General features: G+C 36.5%; 1 protein-coding gene across 1 annotated transcript in view; it reads right to left on the bottom strand.

Moving 5' to 3' along the window:
• The window catches only part of LOC146003071 (uncharacterized), a 300,614-nt gene that overhangs the window by 7,624 nt on the left and 270,346 nt on the right, over window positions 1–22,644 (bottom strand). Inside the window, exon 4 of the mRNA XM_083141240.1 lies at window positions 3,546–3,838. Within this exon, the coding sequence (XP_082997366.1) occupies window positions 3,546–3,838 (293 nt within the window). The remainder of the gene's footprint in view (window positions 1–3,545; window positions 3,839–22,644) is intronic.

Raw genomic sequence — 22,644 nt, 5'->3', positions numbered from 1 at the left:
GTATATTATACTGCTTAGCGGGTGTCTTCTGAGCGTTGTCTTGTCAGTCTATATTCTAAAGCATCGTATCACACCCTCAGGTACGTGGGATCTCATTGGCTTGATGTAGCTCACTGATCATTCATCCTTGATGGTAGAGCACTCGTTGCTCATGGTGAGCTTGATTGTAAGGTGCAAGAGGTACAACTGAAACAAAATGTACTTCAAAACAACTGGAAATGGCAAATAGTCAGTACTTGGATTTTGAAACCTTCAAACTTGAATCATACATGGTAAACAAGGATAATTATCTGTCTAATGCTCGAGTGCTGAAGTGTCAATCACAGATTGAAGCCTAAGTTTGTACTGACTTCCTCCAAACTTCTGGTCGCTTGTCAGCCTAAGTCAGGCGAACTCAGCCTGTTCGAAGAGCAACCAAAAGAGTCCTCTTGACTGTTTCAAGTCAATTCAAAGAGTGTCGCTACTCCTCTATCTCTGTCGCAGTGGACACGTCCTCCATGCCGATTCGTCAAGTATCAGGCTTCCTTTTCTGTTGGCAAATTACTCTCTGTTTACCTGTTGTTACACCAATACTTCAGGAAGCCTGCTAACCACTTGACGTACCATATTTCAAATACCTAAGAGGAGCAACAGCTGGTAAAAACAAGTGAATGACCCTTGGTCAGATTGAAGATTTTAGAAAATGTACAGACTTACAGCTTTGTAAGACGCGGGGAAACGCTGTAACATATATTCTATTGTCTAATAATATTGAAATCAAATGTGTAACACATTGTATAGCAAAACGAGCGGAACAGAAGAGCGAAAATTCCATGCCAGAAGTCTTCAGGTTTCTAGGGTGGGGTGGAAAATTTCCGTTGTCCGCATCTCCAAATGCCCTCTCGTGTAAATCCGCGTCTCTTCGTTTAGCTCCGTGGAGTGTCATGCTCAATTTAAAAATATATTATTCTCTAAACATAGATTATCATTATAAATGAAATATAAACAAATAAAATCGAAACCACGGCTGTTTAGTGATGACGGTATAAGACCATTTAAAGAAAATTGAGAACATTGTTAACTTGGGAATACTGTAGTACTATTCAAATACTTTTGTGAATTGAATGGAAGCAAAAAGCACCAAGCTGTACGCCGTGTGACACCCTATCTCTGCAAGTGATTGTACTGTTGATTGTCGGGTCAGAGAGAGGAAGGAAAGAGAGGGGAGAGAGAGAGAGAGGGGGGGGGGGCTATCACTGAGTTGATTTTTTTCTCGTTACTTTGAACCATAATATTGCAACTTCACAATTGTACGTCCAGCTGCTGCAATACGACCATTGCGTTGGTGGACACACCCAGGGTACGAACTCCCATGGGGGATGGGGGATCTTCCACCTTCCCAACTTCTATTGGCCACATTTCTTGAATGCTAAATTTTCATTACGTCGGATTCAACGGAAAGAGTAGGTACATAATATTTTTTCAATGTCTAAATATGCCAGCTGCTTCTAGGCAGGGAAGGGGAAGGATGCAAATTCTGTGCAGGGGGTGCGAAAATCTATTCTCGTCCTGGGTGCTGAAATCTCTAGCTTCAGCTCTGATAAGGAAATATTTCCTTTAGACCATTCTAGAAACATTCAATAAAAGTATGAAATTTCTAGATCATTTTAAGTATGAGGGGATATTAAAAAGTAATTGAGTATTTTTTTATTTCCTCCTCAATCAATGCCTCCACAGCGTCAACATTGCTCTCTCTGTGTGTGGGATGTGCGAGGCCGTCCAGAACGGGGTTGATTAAAGACATTTACACGCCCTGCGTTGAACTTTGCACACCAGTTACAGACATTTGTGAATGTCATGCACATGTCACCATACACTGCACACAACTCACGATAGATTTCAGGTGGTTTCTGTCCCTTTCACCACAGAAACCGAATCGCACTCCGCAGCCCAACTGCGTTGAGCGTCTCAAGCGTAGCTGCTATTTTGAAACAACTGCACACACCTGCACACACCTACCATCTCGTGGAAAGGTGTCAAAATACATGTACTACCAAATGTTTCAGTTTTTGTGAATCAATTTCCGTTTGGACGTAAAAAATTTACTCACTTTCTCTTTGATATCCCCTCGTAGAATCTCTTTGATATCCCTTGGTAGAAGCAAAAATTGAATAAAATCTAACAATTGATAAAAACGTTTCACCTATCTTTTAATTTCTTGACGTTTTGAACCCGTTGTTAAAGGAATTAATTTGCTAGTTTATAAATGTATGAAATTAATTTCTTTATATATATGGTATATTTAATGATATTATTTAATTATGTAATAATAGACACATCTTTCATGATGATTGGGCTTGCCCCCCTCAAAAAATCCTGGGTATGGACTTGTTAAACGTCGTAGATATACCTAACTGAAATGGTGAAAAATCTGCAGTCCCAGAAGATTGTAAGTGAACTGCTAATACGAAACCTTTGATCACAATAAATATCAGGGGCTTGAGCCAATACTCAGCGGTTACTTTATGTGACGTGCTTGGATAAACTGTAGAAGTCATGAAATTACTGAAAACCATTTCAATGACATCACCACAGAGAGAAAGAAAAATGAGAACATAAAAAATACATCCTATGAAGAGTGTGAAGATGTAGACTCAAGGGTTGTTGGTCAAGCTGAATTGCGAAACATTATGTGAAGATATGGAATATATTTTAAAATAATGCCGCAAATGTGCGTACGGAAGTAAAAAAGAAACATATGGAACATTTGTATGCATTCCGGCTTGTGAAAACTTTATTCATTTTTTATTTTCTTTGAAAGGCAAAATTTTATTTGTGTACCTAGGTATTGGAGAATATAATTGCTTTAAAATTAACTAGTTCCTGTGTGATCCAATATGTGGAACTTTTCCCTTCGTGACAGCTTTGACATTAAAAGTAATACTAGTTGCAGGTCGCCACTACATCAGTTTTCTTCACGACCAACGCATTCCTATTTTACCAGAGTAACCCTTATATTCGTAACATGGTTGTAAACCGATCACACTGCAACAGCTAGGTTGGGGTACGCTAAATAAGCAAGGACGTCAATCGTTATTCACGGTATACCTCTTTAACTTTCTGGTCTTTGTAATCTTTTCCCGTATAGACATAGTGTATATATCGGATTGTGTGTGAGTCAAATATATCGAATTGCAGATGCGTGTGTGTGTGTGTGTGTGTGTTTATATACTATATATAACTATATATACTCATATTATATAATTGACTTCTTCGTAATGATGGCGCCAGAAAAAAATAATTGGTTGACAGAGGCGTGACGGAGGAATGCACCATCGGACAATGCATTCATTTTTGCGAGTTACAGTAAGGGGGACCTTCTACTTTCAAAGCTCTCGCCTGTAGCAGTCATTTTTCATCCTACTATTTCTAGTGTTCAATCTAAAGAAAACTAATTTCGATTTAGAAATGTGGTCTAAATGTGCTAGGTCAATTATTAAATGTGCTGTATACAATTTTATTACTCTGTGTCGGATAATTGTTTATGTTATTCCTGAAAACTTTACCTGCTTTGACTGGTAGATGGTTCATTTCTACTCTCCTGATAGCTTGACGTTCTTTGGATTTCTGAGCCATTTTCAATTCCGAAAAGTTCGTCAATAAACGTTTGACTCAATTCTGACTGGCTATCATCCTCTTGTGTTCTACTCGGATTCGCACATCTGAATGTTGAGGAAGAATTTCCTTCATATTCAGCTGAAATAGTGGATGTCCCTTCCTCCGAGTGAGAGAAGAGTTCATGTCCTTGGTATGAACTTCTTTCTTCGTTGTGAATTGAGTTTCCTGCTTCTGGAGTTTGCTATAATATAATATTAAAACCAAAAGTAGATTAGTACACTTACAGTCAACCCGAATACATTACTCCAAAAACGCTCACACTCTAGATATCTCTCTCTCTCTCTCTCTCTCTCTATCACGAACACATAATTATGTAAACGTGGAAGCATGCACATACACATACATATTGAAACATACACCCATATATGTAGGTATATATATATATATATATAGTATATAAAGTGAAAGATAGTGACGAGACTTTTATGTATTTCTACTTCTATTAGTAATTTAGTTTATCCGATATCACAAATTTCGGTATACGATAAGTGGATACTGTTAAAAATATTTGTATCCTATAAAACACAAAATCGATAATAGTTTAGTGAGCTTCTTGAGTTTCTCAGTTATCAAAAGCAAGGAAGTTCTCATATCATGAATGTTACATTACGGTACAATATAAATGCTTTTTTAAATTCATTTGCTTCAATACTCATCATTTCATATACACAATATTATTATTTATAATTAGCTAGTAATGCTCTCTCACCTCTGCTTCGTTTTCCTCCGTGACATTATATTCATCAGACATATTGGACGGTCCTCCATTTCTAGTTGGAACTTTTGGTCTTTGGGGTCTACGGTTCAAATCTTCATGTCGAAGGTGCTTAGCTTTCAAGTCAAAGAAATCTTCAACCTTCTTCTTGCAGTTCACACATACGTACTGTGGAAGACCATCTCTCAAATGAATCTACAACGAGTTTTCACAAACTATAATATTGCTTAATGTACCTATAAACTGTTATCATATAACAAAGATTATCAGAATTTAACTACTGCTGGTGGCACCTGGTACGAACGTTCTTTGATCTGGTAACAAAATGAAGGAAAAATGATTTTTCTTTCGTAATTAACCCATCTAATGCAAATCAAGAGAGATTTCTTTATGCACTGAGGTCTAAGGATTGTGAGCTTTTTGTTTCCTCTTGTTGCTGAAATTCTAATTGGATATTTTTTATATACTACGTATTTATTTTCTCTGCTATGGAAGACAAGTTGTTCATTTACATATTATTTTTAATTTCTGCCATGAAAATGACATCATTGATGTCCTCTCAAATAAATTTCTCTTTATCAATAACTTACTATTGAATATCACTTTCATGAACTAGAAACCCTACTCAAAACGTTGTGCTAGTTTTATGCTATTTGCGCCTCCAAGCAAAAGTACTACGTTTTATCCATTGAGAAATAATAGACACCTCAAATTGGGGTAAGGGTGAATGTCCTTTTTGAGATTTCAACATAATCTGTGCCATCGTTTTTCTACTATAGAGCGATACACTAGCCCTGTAACTAGACATTTTGGCGCCCTATAGTCAAGACTGTGGTTTGGCGCTCTATGCACGATTGTATGCCCCCGCACGTACAAGCACCCACATTTTATGCACGCCCTTCGATATTTTCTTATCATATTTACATCCTACAAATTTTGAAATGAAGTAAAAAAAAACAATAATATAGGTTATATTTAAAGATATGTAGTTGGCGTTTCTTATTTTAAAAAAAGTTTTAATCAACACGAGCCTCCCTTTCGAGGTGACGATGGAAGTAGCCTACCAATGCTCGTTCCAAGTCATACACATACAACACTTTCTGACTATCTAAGGTTTTGTGCGGACACAGAGGAAAGTAAGCAGGCAACGCGTTGGAAATAAATGAATCTCAATGTTTTGCCAGATTGGTAGAAAAAACATTTGATGTGTTTGTAAGCAAAAAATTATCATTTTGCATTCGATTTATTTATTCGGCTGCTTTCTACTGTACCAGTACTTTCCTGGCTTCGTGACGATATAGGACGTAACTAGAGCTCGGAAGTTTACCTGAAAAATCTCAAAAAATGACCTATAGAATGATCTTAAAATTCTTAAAATAACCCATTTTTTGAACAATGACCTAAAAATAATTTTCACTCTTAAAACGAATGCTTGGTTTCTCATAAATTACGAGAGAGTACTTCAATAATGCTAAAAAAACAGTTGTTTGGTGGTTTAAACTACCGAAGCAAAGGGAGATAAAAATAATGAAGTGCTGATGTAGTTTTCTTTATTTTTACTTCAAGGTTAAATAAAATACAGTGCAAGGTTTTTCTGTATAAGCCATTGACCTCATTTAGTAGTGGGCCTTCCACAATACAGTAGACGGTCATTAAAATTTTTGAATCCATTTTGCCTTACATATTTCGATATCCTAACATGGTAATTTAGCAAGCACGCCATTCACTTCCGGTTATTTAAACAAAAGCTTCCTAACTTAAATAATGGGAAAATGAACCGACAGATCTGTCATTGCTCCGCCAGTCCATTATTAATCAGTTCCGATTCCTGATTAAGTGTTCGGCAATGATGTAGCAATGAATGAATGAATGAATGGCTTGAATAATTGGCCATCCTTGTGGACATTGTATATTGTAATATACATAAACATACATAAACGCAATCACTTATCCATTCATTCGATTGTTTGTTTCTTGTCCAAACCATGATTGTCGCCAAACAGGTGCAATTCGTAGTCCAACAACAATTTTCCCTCATTCAACAACTCACAGAAAATCTGTAGTTGTGAAGCTTTTGATGGCTCCAAAATGAATTGAGCATTAGGACATTATATTAGAACACTAAATAGCTCCATCAAACAACAGAGTAATACAGCATAAATGAACACGAACGACCTTCCGCCTGGGCATGAGAGACAACAATCGATCTAAAGTTACCTGACTATATCTGGGAAATTAGTATATGGAAAGTCTGAAATTTTTTAAAATTGAAAATATACCAAATGCTAATTTAATGTAACAAAAATAGTTTCTTTCGCAAGACCGTTTGTCTATGGTCCTTGAGTGGAGTGAAAAAGAAGTTGTTATCAATCCATAAGATCAATATGAAATAAATACAGCAATATTATATTTTGCAGAATGAACTGTGGATAAGGTAATTTATTATTACATTAATAATTTCGACTTTGCTCTTTATAAAACTACGACGAAACACGTTTACAATTTGCGTAACGAAATCTGATTCATAAGCTGGTATTACGATGTGCCATGTTCTGTTTCAAAAAGGGTAAAATTGTGTCTACATATGACATAAGTTATAGTTTTGAAAAATTATATTATAATTATTTTATTAAATTAACGTATCTAAGTTTTTTATATCTTTGTAGAAGTTGCAATGATGGTTGCTAATTGCAAGTCTGTTTAAATGAAGGTGCGGACACGAGCGAGAAAACACCCACGTTCCTAATCTGCACGATGCGACAAGGGGGCACTGTAGGAAAACTGTTACAGCACGATGAGATATAGAGTAAGTTACTCCATATATGAATGCCCGTACGGCGAAGTATTTCGAAAATATGTATTTCCTATCTTTACCTTTCATATCGACTATATTTTAAATACAGGGTGAGTCTAAAGTCTCTGACCACCCCTTATAAAATGAAAGGGATTGTAGATTGCAGTAATTGGTCATGGTAGTAATATGTTAGGCCTAGAGTGAAACTTTTTGGTGCATGTCATGACAACGTCCGTCATCTTGGATCCAACTTATTTTCTATAAATGGGAAGGGGGCATGTGGGGTATGGTTTTGGGCTAGAATTTTACCAGGAATTCAGTGGTGTAGTAAGATGTATGAAAACTTTAATAATAAGGAAGTTATGGGCATATGAAAGTTACACAATGTGTTCAATATGCTGTCCTTCTTGTGCTATGCACATGTTGAGACGGTTCTCCTATGCTCTGTGGACACGGAACAATATCTCAGGTGTGATTTGTGAACAGGCATCCAGTATCCGTTGCTCCAAGTGACCCACATCCCGAATCTTTTCGGCATACGCGATTCACTTCACATGACCCCACAGGTAGAAATCTAGTGGGGCAAATCTGGTGATCGAGGAGGCCATTCCACTGGCCCACGTCGACCAATCCATCGACCAGGGAACTGGAGGTCCAGATAGTGACGAACCTGTTGCCCATAATGAGGTGGTGACCCATCCTGCTGAAAATATGAGGGGAAGTTGCCATCCTCCGTCAAAAATGACAGTAAAATGTGTTCTTGTAACAACTACAAGTAGTCCTCTCCATTTAAATTTTCAGTAATGATAATTGGGCCAATGATACGTGTCCCCCAGATCTCAGCTCACACCATAACATTTCCAGAACCAACCATATTGCTCGGATCTTTCCAGAACGGGTTCTCGGAGGCCCAATACCGCATGTTCTGTTTATTCAGTTCCCCATTCACATAAAAATTTGCTTCATCAGTGTGGATCCTGGCTAATTTGCTCCACAGCCTATTCACAAAACTGCATTCTCCTATCCGGGTCGTCCTCATAGAGATGGTGCTGCAGCTGCAGCTTGTACGGGTGCCACTTAAGCATCTTTAACACCCTGCAAATGGAACTCTGGCTAACACAACATTGCACAGACATTCGACGTGTGCTGCGCTGCGGAAACTTGGCAAACGATGCTACAGTGTGTTTCACAAGTCGTGCAACACAAAATTTGAAAATTTATATTATGAAAAGCGTAAGAGATATTTACACCTGGTTTTTTGCATTATAAAGCCTCCTCCATTGAGATATTTTTCAATGCTTAACATTATCAATTTATTCCATACAGAAAATTAAATAAATTAATAACTGGAGGAAGGCCAGTTAAAATTTTTTCAGAAATGCACTTTTGAGTGAGAAAACTATGTAAGAAATTATCGTCGAGTCATAATTAGACGTCAAATGAGTGATGCTATGCCAATCTGTCATTTGCAACAAAAAATGATCGTGTACAGCATTTGATGGATATATGACTGGCGATTTTATGGGTTGAGTGACAAAGTGCCATTTTTGGCACATATCTCCGTAACTGGCAACACTAGCAGGTCGAAATTTTGTCATCAGACGCACGCAACATGTGCCTAAGTATTGCCCATACATTTACGTTAAAATCTCAGAATTTGTACCGAAATTGGACTCTTGAGAGAATCCTAGGCTACCCCTGGCTACCCTGAATTTTCTTCGCTCACGCTTCGCCACTACAGTGCCTGGTTGATTCAGCATGGCGTATTCATTGGAGCAGCACGCGTGCATTGCTGAAGAGTATTTTACTATCCATTCTTACACTCATGTGCAAGAGGTTTTCCAGGAAAAATATCCTGCTTTTGCTGTACCACATAAGCAACTGTTTTACGACTAGTACGTCGATTTCGAAAAACCGGAAGTGTATGTGACAAAACACGAAGTGGTCGCACAGTGTTGCCAACCACTTTTCGGCAATGTCCCTACAGACGTAGTCAAAATTTCCCTACGCCAAGTAAAGCGACTAAAAGAAAACACCACCTCATGAGCATGCAAGACAGAAGATAAAACATACAAATTTTCTTACCAAATCTTGCTGCTCGATGCTTCCACAATTTATGAATAACGGTGAGTCGTTTACTGTTGACTATGTTATTTTAAGTCATACATGCTGCTGCTGTGAAGAGATAGATGTTGGTTGGCGATGCTGTATTTCCTGCAGTCTTCTTCACGTGCCTTAAGGGAAGAATTTATCACTACCAAAGAATTTAACAATTCTGGTCCCATTTTATATATCTTTTTTTGTTTTAACATTGAAAATATTATTTCCGTTTCTGTGTTAGAATGTACTAATGTTAGCACTATTTTCGCGAGAGTGGAAATGTTTTCAAAAAGGAACTTGCCTTCGAAGTTCTTGGTAACCGATAACATGTTCCAAAATTAAGATGGAGATTTGCACCTTTGCACAATAAAATGTTATTTTCCAACATTGAAAAAAAGTCCCTACGTTACCCACCCATTTCGCAAAATCTGTCTCTACGCGGGCAAAATATAGTGAAAAGTCCCTATGCGTAAAACAAAAGCTTCAAGAAACTTGCGTACCAAGCGGACTTGTCACTTTCCAGTGCTCAGGGATGTGAAGAAAACTACCCTAACACCATATCGTGTTCGCGCTGTTCAAGAACTGCGGAACCTTGATAAGGATAAACGCTTGAATACTGCAGGTAATTTCGTTTTGTTTCACTGCAGAAGCTTGGTTCCACTTGAATGATTATGCTAACAGCCAAAACAGTAGAACATGCTTCGCTGAAAATCCTCATGCATTCCACGAGGTACCGCTCCATTCAGAAAGAAAACAAAATAGGAGTTTGGTGTACTGTGACACACGAGTATTGCATTTACTATTGTTGTCAGACTGTTTTTGTTTTCCGACTTGACAACATTTGATTGATTGATTTGCTTTATTTTACTTCGCTCCTTGTGCCACTTTTAGCTAATTTGCAAAGATGGGGATGAGTGATGATATAATGCAATTGATGAATAGACACTCACAAGCTAGAAATAACACTATATCATGTACTGATAGAATACAAAGAAGCTATGAATGCTCTCTTAAAAGCAGATGCTAACCCAGATATACAGGACAATAGAGGCAAAACACCTTTACATTATTATGCTCCTTATTATGGTGAGGTTACTAAGAAAACTGTAGGTTTACTAATAAGCAAAAAAAACTAATTATGCCATACAGGATAATAATGGAAAAACTCCTATGCAAATTGCAATTGATAATAATTAATACGATATTATAGAGTACTTCTTCACTGAAGAGCAAAAGCAGTTGACCCCTGGCCCTGGAGCCCTGGTGTCGTACCGCAATGTGCTAAGCACTCCGCCACTTGACAGCAATCAACAATATTAAACACCAACAAATGATCCGACATATTGTTAAGAGTTGGAATTTACTGTTGAATATCAATTCTCAGATGTTTTCAGCAAAATTTACAATGTTTATAAAACATTTTAATTGATTTTATTTGGATAAATTTAAATAATAACATAAATTTATTAACCTAGTGATAGCCTACATGATTAGTTTAGTGATTTAATCGGAACACTTAATGTCCAAATTGTAATAATAATAAAAAAAGTAGACTTGTAGTAGCCGCATTTACACTCGCCCTTACGATTTTGTAACAAGCTCCCGTCAGCTGTGTTGGAATGTCAGGGTTGCCAGGTGCAGAGATTCAGATGTTAGACCCACAAGCAATGATAAGAACATTTCAAAATTCAGAAACTCGCTAAAATCAGGAACATGGGATTTTATAAACAATATGGCTGTACACGTAAACGAGAAATTCGAAAAATTTCTCGATACTGTAAGATACCATTTTAATAAATGTTTCCCCATTAAAAAAGCACGAGTTCACAACAAAACCAATTGCCTATGGATAACCAAGGAAATTAAAAATCTTAGCAAATTAAAACGATCATTGCATAAACAGAGTAAATATGCAAACAGCCCTACCCTTAAAGATCATTACAAACATTTCAACAAAAATTACAAGAAAACATTAAAACATTGCAAACAGTTGTATGTAGATAAAAAGTTGAATAATTCAGAAAACAAAACTGCAGAACTATGGATAATAGTTAATCATATAACAGGTAAAAAAACGAACACGAATCAAGATATCATATTAGAAGCAGGTAATGTAATAGAAACGGATCCGCAAAAAATAGCTAATACTTTTTATAATTATTTTGTTAATGTAGCACTTAACCTGCAACGTAACATCAGCGTAACGGACACATACAAGGAAAAGTTAAATAACGTGAAAAGATCTTTCACGCATTATTTTTATATGACTCCTACTACAAACGAAGAAATTTCCAACATAATTCGCAATATGAAAAACGAAAAGTCAACAGGGCTAGATTCAATGCCGATTAACGTGATCAAAGAGGTTTGCACGTACATTAACGAGCATTTGGCTAAATTAATTAACGAGTGTATGGAAAATGGCAACTTTCCAGACTGTCTAAAAATATCAAAAGTAATACCCTTATATAAGAAAGGAAATAAAACAAAAATTGAAAACTACAGACCAATTTTCTTATTGTCAATTTCTTCAAAAATTTTCGAAAAATTAATTTATAATGTTAATAAAGTATGCAGAAGATAAAAAGATACTCATAAAGCAACAAAATGGGTTTGTAAAATCGAAAACAAAAAAAATGCCATTTTTAATATAATTGATAATATTCTTTCTGCCATAAACAAGATGTATTCTGTTGTTTGAATATTTTGTGATTTATCAAAAGCGTTTGACTGTGTTAATCATCACATACTACTAGCGAAATTAAAATACTACGGAATCCACGGTCTATCAAACAAATTAATAGAATCCTATTTATCGAATAGAAAACAGAGCGTTGCAATATATACCTTATCCAATAATGGGACGCAAACAACATATTACTCCGAATTGAAAGATGTGGTTATTGGAATCCCCCAAGGATCGATACTAGGACCCCTATTGTTTTTATTGTTCATAAATGATTTTCCAGCAAATGTTGAAACCGCCCAAGTTACTCTTTTCGCTGATGATACAACGGATTTAGTAGATTCTGTTAACGATGCAACTTTAATTCCAAAAACGGAAAAAGCTCTTACTGAACTACAAAGCTAGTTTTCAGCAAACAAACTTTCTATGTACAACGAGAAAACTGATATAATAAAATTTGGTGTATCTAGAGCTAAAAACTTTTTTATTAAGCAAGATAATTTCACAGTAGGGCATGCCGTTATAACAGCTACTAGCAATACAACATTTCTTGGAATATTTATAGACGAGTGTCTAAACTGGAAAGTTCACATAGATCATTTATGCAAGAGGCGAAACACAGTATGTTACCAATTAAGAACTTTAAAAAATAGTTTTAATACAGTGTGTATGCTAAATATCTATTTCTCAAACTTCGAAAGTATTTTGAGGTATGGTATCCAATTTTGGGGGAACTCGGCTCAATCGCAGAGGATTTTTAAAATTAAAAAAAGAGCATTGCGTATTTTGGCAAATGCATACAAAACTGATACATGTAAACCTCTTTTTAGAAAATTCCGTATATTAACACTTCCAAGTTTGTACATACTTGAAACACTTACTTTCATACACGAAACAAAACCGAACTATCCAAAGAACATAGATACTCGCAATTGCAATACCAGACAAAAAGATAACTTCCACATTCCCAAAGTGCGGCTAACTGCATATCAAACAGGACATTTTTACTCAGGCATCCAGTTATACTATATGTTACCAAAAAGTTACAAAAATGTTGAAAGAACCACAATCTTTAAAAGTAACGTGAAAAAAATTGTTATTGGAAAACACATTATATTTAATTCAAGAATTTCAGGAATTAAATAACTTTATAAAATAAATTTAGATTGTATACACTATACAGGGTGTCCGGCTTAGACCTTTAACATTACAAAACTGCATAACTTTAGTTACATTCAATTTCAAATGAAACTTATTGTTTGTATGGGACTGGCAACTGTGGCCAATTGCGAGAATCACCAGTACTTCGAGTTGACGTGACGCGTATGCGCGTGTAACGCATAAATTCCAAGATGGCGGAGTTGATGGTTCAGCGGAAAGTGTTCTGCGTTCTTTCACTGGCAGAACACAAATCTGTGAATCTTGTTCAACGTGCTTTTCGGCGTGAATTCAATCTTCAACGTCACGACAATGTTCCTTCCTATTTGAGTATTGCTAAGTGGGATAAACAATTAAGATAAACTGGACGTGTTGTGTCAGTGGCCGTGAAGTACGCGAAGTGGAATGTATCAGAGGAAAACATTGAAGTGATTCGCACTGCATTCACAAGAAGTCCAAGAAAATCAATAAGACGTGCAAGTTTAGAGTTCAACATTCCTCGGTCAACTATCCATGACGATGTGTACAAAAGGTTACGTCTACGGGCGTACAAGATCCAGTTACATCAAGGAATTTATCCTGATGATAAGCCTAAAAGACAGACGTTTTCGGGCAAAATGTTAACCGAAATTGACAACAATAATTTTCTGGACAAGGTGTGCTTTTCTGATGAAGCTGCATTCCACACGTGTGGCAAAGTAAACAAGCAAAATTGCCGTATTTGGAGAAGTGACAATCCTCATGAGTTTCGTGAAATTATGAGAGACTCGCCTAAAGTTAATGTGTGGTGTAGTTTAATGGAAGAGAAGATAATAGGCCCGTTCTTCTTTGCTGAAGAAACAGTGAGAGGAACGAATTATTTAGACATGCTTCAGCATTACGCTGTGCCTCAAATGCCTCCAGAAACCATTTTCCAACAAGACGGAGCCCTGGCACATTTTGCTATCATTGTACGAGAATATCTCGATAAGCATTTTCCTAGAAGATGGATAGGAAGAGGTTCTAAACCACTTACTTGGCCTCCGCGCTCGCCGGATCTTTTCCCCCTAAACTTTTTCTTTTGGGGGTTCATCAAGGACCAAGTCTACAGTTTGTCCGTCGAGAACTTGGAAGATCCGCGTAACAGAATTCGTCAGGCGATTAACAATGTGACCCCTCAAATGCTAGTGAATACCTGGACGGAATTGGAATATCTGTTCGACATCTGCCGTGACACAGGGGGGCTCATATCGAGATTGTGTGAAGTGCTGGTGATGGGACAAAAAAATGCATGAGTTTTTCTACCAAAATGTAAATTTGTATAATATGTATTTTTACAGCACTAGTTCACTTCAAGAAAAGTAGTATAAAAGTATATAGGATGAGGACACACATAGCGTACAAATGAAGAGGTTATTTGATTAAACAGCCCGATTTGGCTACACTTAAAACTATGCCAAGATGCCCATATGCCCCAATTTCTCAAGTGTGCTATGCTCTCAATTCCCAAGAATTCTGAATCCTATTGTAGAAATGAAGAACCCTCAAGAGATAGATTTGCCCACACTTAAAATTATGTCAAGTACCCATATGATCTTATTGTTTACAGTGTGTTATTCTGTCAAAATCCCAAGAATCTTGAATTCTAGTGTAGAAATGAAGAACCCCCCCTCAGATAGATTTGCCCATGTGTGTAAAAGTTACATCTGCCAGATTGTTGTCCATAAGCTTGTCAAAAATATGGCCCTCTTGATATTATTATAGCTACACTTAAAATTAAGCCAAAATGCTTATATCCTCATGCTCTAATAATTTATAGATCTAATTCAATATAGGATTATCTTGGACAAAGGCAGTTGCAAATTGAATTGTTACGTGCTTTTTTCTAATCTTTGATCAGTTTCATTGCCCGGGGTAAGCAATTACTTAGCTCAGAAATTCATCAATTTTCCCGATCAAAACTATCTGACAGACTAATGTATTGCTGAGCTAAGCAATTACTACCCCAGGCAATAAATTATGCACGCCTAGGAGCTTTCATCATTATTGCTATCATGCATGGGATATAATCTACACAGCTAAAAGGGGGCATTATTGATATTTCTGTGCCCTTTCAGGGAAAATTCCCTTTGCATGATAGCATGTATGGGCCTGCATGCCATTGACTCCAATTCACTGGAAGAGCATAAAACTTCAATTAATATTTCTGTATAATAGAAGAAAATTCTTAGTAAAAGAACATTAGCCTCTTGCATGTTGTCATGTATGCCTGAATCCAATTCAGGTTTTGCCTTGCTCTGATAATATATACACGAGTGAGATATTGAGAATATTCATTGCACAGTTAAAATCCAATTTTGACTGTATTTAGCTGATATATAGCTTATAACTCCTGGGTTCTGATGCTCAGTAGAATGTGGACATAGTCCCATGGCTTATATGCTTTGTAATCAAAGGCTTCTGGGTTTAAGGCCTCTCCATGGAGAAGTGCTAGTCTTGCTGCCTTGTAATCAAGAGGCTCCGGGTTTGAGCCCTGGTAAAATGTGTAAGATTGAAATACATGTGGCAGAATAATATCCCCACACGTGAGATTTTGAGAATATTCACTGCCAGCTGATATACAGCTGAGGTTTGAAACCTGGTAAAGTGTGTTGTACAACAGCATAATAGAGCAAAACTATTTTATATTGGGGATCACCAGAGCCTAGTTATTGCTGTTGTTTGGGTATAAAAGCACCAGTTCAGCCACTAATTGCTGTTATAATTGTTTTGGCATATTATCCATACTTCTGTTTTTTGGACCAAGAAATTTTATATAAATAAACAATAAAAATGCCAAACTTGAAATATTGCAATCAATGCAATAAAAATATATCTAATTCTAATTGGGCTAGGCACCGGCATATTTGTGACCCTAAGAAATGCAGAAAGGCTACTAAATTGTGCCCAAGATGCCATAAAATATTAAGCAAGGCATAAGTGTACTTGTTATGTACAGTCATCAACATTGCCCTCACAGCCATCTACATCTGGTCTGAAAAGGAAGCATGAAGCACCTGTTAATGCTAGAGCAGCAAAGCAGCCACGCTATGCACCACCTATCCATAGCAGTTTTAATGGCCAATTAAGGGATTACCGGTTTGTATCAGAGCCAAGGTGTGATACTAAGAATTTTTTGAACAGTATAAATCCTGATGTGCAGGCAATTCTAAATGCACAAAATGGCTCTTATAAGCTGTCCCTCAAATTGTTTACACAATATAGGAAATCAAATGGCACAAAATTTACACAGCCCCACATAACAGAAACTGTAGCTATATATTCAAATACAAATTTAGACAAAATAATAAGCAGTTTGATAGAGCAATTGAATATTAAACACTCTGAATTTGCAGCAAAAGAATCAGGATGGAGCCTATGCGGAACTTCACACAAGCTCTATGTTAATATTTCTGAATTCAACCCATTACAAGGATCTACATATCTGCCTTTACCTGCCAATATTAAAAACAAAAGAGCCGTGGTTAACATAAAAAATAATGATGAGAAATGTTTTCTGTGGTGTATTTTAGCTGCTTTGTATCCAGTTGTAAGGCATCCTGAGAAAATAACTTATTATAAACAATATGAACACAAATTTGATGATGCTATGGAGGGCTTAGAATATCCAATGTCTGTTCAGAATATTGATAAATTTGAAAAAAAAGGCCAGGGATATCAATGGTAAACAATTATCTATTAATGTATTTATTTGTTCTACTGGCCGTGGCAATTGCTTGATAGCACCTCTCAGAATCAGTACACTTGATGATGATTCTGCTGTTCCGATTGATCTGCTCTTAATTGAAGAGGATGGCACACACCATTACACTCTGATACACAGTCTTGAAGCTTTAGTCAGAAAACAACTAGACAAATCTAATACAATATTCAAGTTGTGTAGAAGATGTTTGACTGTATTTGATGGTAAAAAAATAATAAATGGGATTAGTGAAGTGAATGCAGAAATTGCTAAAAACAAGTTACTTGAGCATCTGAAATACTGTGGCAATCATAAACCTGTTCATATGGTGATGCCTAATCTAAGTGAAAATGCCAAATTCAAAAAATTTGAAGCCTTGTTGGAACACCCAGCATATATAGTCTGTGATTTTGAATCAAATCTCAAACCTCTTGCATTCTGCAGCCCAGATCCTGATGAATCTTCAATTACATCATACCAGCTACATGAACCTTCTAGTGTTTATTATGTGATTGTACAGGATGGTGTTGTTAGTGAAGAATATTTATACATGGGAGCAGATGCCATCAAAGAATTTGCACATAGAATAGAAAATGAGTGCCATGACATAGCATCTAATGTCTTATTAAAATCAAAACCTATGTTGCTTTTAACAGAGGATCAGATTGAAGATTTCAATAATGCAGAAAAATGCCCGGTATGTGATTCTGAATTTTCAGATACAAATATCAAGGTGAAACACCATTCTCATACAGATGGTAAATTCTTAATGGCCCTGTGTAATAGCTGTAATATTAAGATCCAGAGACCAAAATTTGTTCCTATATTTTGCCATGGTGCATCCAATTATGATTTCCATCATCTGATCAGGTACGAGGGGTTTGACAAGCAGAATTTAAATATTTTATCAGAAAATGATGAGAAATATATAGCTATTAGCAAGATAATTAAAGTTAATGGTGTTCCCATTCACTTAAGATTTCTTGATTCCTAGAGAATTTTATCGGCTAGCCTGGCTACACTGGCCACTCAATTATCTGATGATCAATTCAAAATCACATGTGCTATGTAACCAAATCAGGACCTGAAATTAATTAGGCGGAAGGGTGTATATCCATATGATTATGTTACAGATTTTTCTAAATTTGATGAGTGTTCTCTGCCACCACAACAAGAGTTCTACAGCAAACTCAGAGCATCTGGAATCACTGATGAAGATTATCACCATGCCCAGTTGATGTGGAACAATTTAAAATGCCAGACATTTGGTGATTATCACAAGGCATAATTAAGACTTGATGTGACCCTCTTAGCTGATATACTTCAGGCATTTAGAAAATCTTCCATGCAAAATTATAAACTGGATCCAATGTATTTTTACAGTGCACCAGGCCTAGCATGGTCTGCAATGTTTTTAAACACTAAAATGCAATTGGATCTGATCCAGGATCAGAATATGTATTTGTTTATGGAACAATGTATAAGAGGAGGGATGGTGCAATGTTCTCAGAGATATGCCAGAGCTAATAACAAATATATTCTCAATTATGATCCAGCACTGCCATCAAATTATATACTTTATGTGGATGCCAATAGCCTGTATGGTTATGCTATGATGTATAAATTGCCATATGCAGGGCTTGAGTGGGTTGAAGATTTCAATATTGAAGATCTTCAGGATTTTGATGACAGTGACTATGGCCTGTTCTTAGAGGTTGATCTGACAATTCCTGATGATTTACACAACAAATTTTCTGATCTGCCCCCAATTCCTGAGGTTGAGTGCTCACCTGGCTCTAAACAGAAGAAGCTAATGATGACTCTAGAGCCAAAACAGGGCTATGTCTTATATTACAAAAACCTCCAGTTCCTGATGAATCATGTTGTTCAAGTGACCAAAGTTGGCAAAGTTTTGAGGTTCAGGCACTCAAAATGGTTGAAGCCATATATTGAAACAAACACAGAGCTTCGAACATCTGCAATAAGCCAATTTGATAAAACTTTGTTGAAATTGATGGTCAATTCAGTGTATGGCAAAACCATAGAAAATGTCAGCAAACATACTGATGTTAAAATAATTACGGACCCCAGCCGAAGCAAAAAATTGATTGCAAAACCTAATTTCAACTACAGAAGAATTTATGATGAGCATATGGCACTTTTTAATATTAAAAAAACAAAGATTAAGTTTGATAAGCCTATTTATGTAGGGGCTGTGATATTGGAATTGGCCAAATTACACATGCTGGAGCTCTATTATAATGTGTTGAAGCCCTTTTATGGTGATTGTGTAAAACTTATGTACATGGACATAGATAGTTTTATCCTTGATATTCAGACAGAAGATGTTTATCAAGATATATCACAGCCTGCATTGCTTGAATATTTTGATACCAGTGAACATACAAAGATTCAACCCCACAACAAAAAAGTGCCTGGCAAGTTAAAAGATGTGACACTTGGTGATGTTATTGTGGCATTTGCTGGGTTAAGGGCCAAGATGTACAGCTTTGAAACATGTAGTGGTGCTGTTGCCAAAAAGGCCAAGGGCATTGGCAGAGTAACTGTTGACAAAGAGCTTGAATTTGAAGATTATGAAGATTGTCTCAAAACCCAGAGTTCAATCAGAACATCAGAATACAGAATTCAGAGTGTAGATCACTTGTTGACTAACAATATTGTAAGAAAAGTGGCTCTGGACCCACATGATGATAAGAGATGCATTTTATCATGTGGCATACATACTCTACCATGGGGTCATTGTAATTTGAAAAGTGGCAAACAATGCCCAATTACAGAGCATGATTTGAAATAAATAAACATGCCTATGAACTTATTTGGGTTCAAAAAACAGGCTATTATGGACCTGCCAACACCAGCACCCTCTTCTGATATAATATCTAAACTAAGTGCTTTGTTAATTATTCATCTGAACAGCATACTTACAGATGTTGATGATGAAACAGGTAAAATATTGTACATATTTAACAATAATTTAAATTATTACCAATTACCTGTAGGTGGTCAATTACAATTTATTACAACCCCCGAGTGTAATGTCAAGATTTCAGTAGGGAGAAATATTTATAGGAAAAAACACTCAAACATGATTTCTGGCACTGTATATACTGTTTCTGCTGGTGACTGCTTATATATTGAGGTCCCGGGATCCTATGACAAGCTTATACCTTTTTTTATAGAATTAAGAATTAGATATTCAATAATAAATAACCACTAAATCAAAATGCCTAATGATACATTTGGCCATACAAGACATGAAGATCACAGTGATGAGATTCTGATGCTTGATGTCAGAGTCAAAAAATTAAGAAGTGATTTACAAGCTTTACAAACCACACTCAATGCCAGTCTTCAACTAGAAATTACAAATTTACAATCACAATGCATGGACCCTCTTCTTAAAATTGACTCAGAACTTAAATTATTGCTTCACAAATATACTGACTTGGCCACATTGGATAATTTTCAAAGTTTAGAGGAAGCTGTAGCAGCTCTTCAAGCCAAATTTAAGACCCAGGCCACCAACTCTGAGCAATTGAAACAGCAATTAGAAGAGCAGATAAATAATGTCCAGACACAGCTCCAAACAATTGTCAAAAGCATAAAATCACAAGAAGATTTTGATCTAGTAATTTCCACTCTAAAAGAACAGATTCAATCATTACAGATACCTAATCTGGACCGTCTGAACAATGCCATAGCCGAGGTTAAAGAAAAAATTGAGACACTTGAAAATTTTATGAACAACTTGCCATCTTCTGATGCTTTGAGTGCTATAACTCGGAGTGTTGCCAACATCAAGCTGCAACTTGAAACATATGAAGATTTTGGAAAAATTCAGAGTACCATAACCCATCTTGAGGGTACAATAGCAGCAGTGCAAAGTGATCTGACAAATGTACAAGAATCTCTAGAATCTCACCTTCCTGGTATTGTAGACACACTTGTCAGTGTCCAGCAACAGATCACAAAACTTGAAAACCTCAACACTGAATCTGAGCTATCTCATTTTCATCACTTGATCGATGATATCCAAACAAAGCTTGAAATTTTACAACAATCAACACCCACTCAGGCAGACATAACCCTGCTCCAAGATGCTATGCGTGGTGTGGTTGATGCTTCTGAATTAAATGATGTGAAATTGGCACTTGAATCTTTGCAGAATACTGTATCAAATCTGCCTACATCACAGGAACTTAAAAATATTAAGAGAGCTGTGAATCGCATATTGAAATCAGAAGATATCAAGAATATCCAGACAGAGATCAAACAACTTACTCAGACAGTGGCCACTCTACCAACCAATCAACATATTAATGAACTGCATGCCCTGTTTGAGGATATCAGAAGACAAGTCCATGATCTTACTGCTCAAAATTCAAAATTGGCAGTTGTTGAAAATTTACAGCAAATTGTATCTAATATCAAGCAACAGCTAGGGACCATGGAATCCAATCAAGCAAATGCTTTGTCTGTTTTTGCCACCCAGCTACAAAAGATTGTGCAACAATACAAGAAACTTGTTGTGGACATATAGATCAAGCCAGGCCATGATGATGTTGTTAGGACTATCAATGAGCACCTTGAATCTGTAACAAGTAGATTGCTTACAGCAGAAAAAGAAATAACTGGCCTAATCGAGAATCCTAAACATACAGTAATTCTTGAATTGTACAGTATCCCAACAAAGAATATGATTCACCATTTACACCAGGTGGCAAAATATATATGCTGTCCCCTGCACAATTTTATTACCAGTTTTTTGTTGGGGGCACACTTAGACCAATCAAGATCAAATATTGGCTACAACCACAGGCACACCACTACCCTACCTTATCAATAACAAATGCTGATAACAAACCAAAAATCACCAGTGTAGAGTTAGAAGATTTTACAGACCCCAATACATTAGAAACATCTTATGCTGAAGATGATGGTTCTCTGGAATTTAATATACAAATAGGAGACAAATTATATTTAGAAAATCCTGTAGTATCAGCTGCTGAACATCCCATAGTTGCAATATTCTTGTTTACATACTATGTCTAGACAAATTATTGTTGATGAATTACACACACAAGCCAGGCATAATTATAAGAGACTGCCAGTGGTTACAAAAGGCATAGATGATTTAAGGCAGTGTGACTTTGTGGAAATGGCAAGTGGGCAGCTGAAAAACTTAGACAAGATCAACAAGGGCTACAAGTATCTACTCACTGTCATAGATACATTTTCAAAATTTGCCTGGGCTGTGCCACACAAATCCAAGACTGGAAAATGTGTTACAGAAGCCTTCAGGACAATCATCAATCAGAGTGGAAGATCACCGCGCTATTTGCAAACAGATAATGGCAAAGAATTCTATAATTCTGTGTTCCAACAATTTATTAAAAGCCGGTCAATACAACATTACTCGAGTTACAGTGATCTCAAGGCCTCTATTGTAGAAAGATTCAACAAAACCCTAAAAAATCATATGTATAAACAATTTCCCCTGCAGGGTAATTATAAATGGCTCAGTATTCTTCCAGAACTTCTACATAAATATAACAACTCGGTCCATTCCACAATCAACATGAAACCCTCTGAGGTAACTTCATCTGATGAGCAAAAATTGATGAGCACTGTTTATTATCCTAGATACCAGCCAACAACAAGAAAAGCCAAATACAAGGTTGGTGATCAAGTAAGAATCAGCAAATATAAGCACTTATTCAAAAGAGGCTTTACCAGAAACTGGAGTACTGAATTATTTACAGTGGTTCAAGTTAAACCTGGGACCCGATACA

This window comes from Lepisma saccharinum, chromosome 19, assembly GCF_977018435.1.
Source record: "Lepisma saccharinum chromosome 19, izLepSacc3.1, whole genome shotgun sequence".
NCBI classification, from domain to species: domain Eukaryota; kingdom Metazoa; phylum Arthropoda; class Insecta; order Zygentoma; family Lepismatidae; genus Lepisma; species Lepisma saccharinum.
The sequence above is the reverse complement of the archived record's forward strand: the minus strand, read 5'-3'. Positions and strand labels throughout refer to the sequence as shown.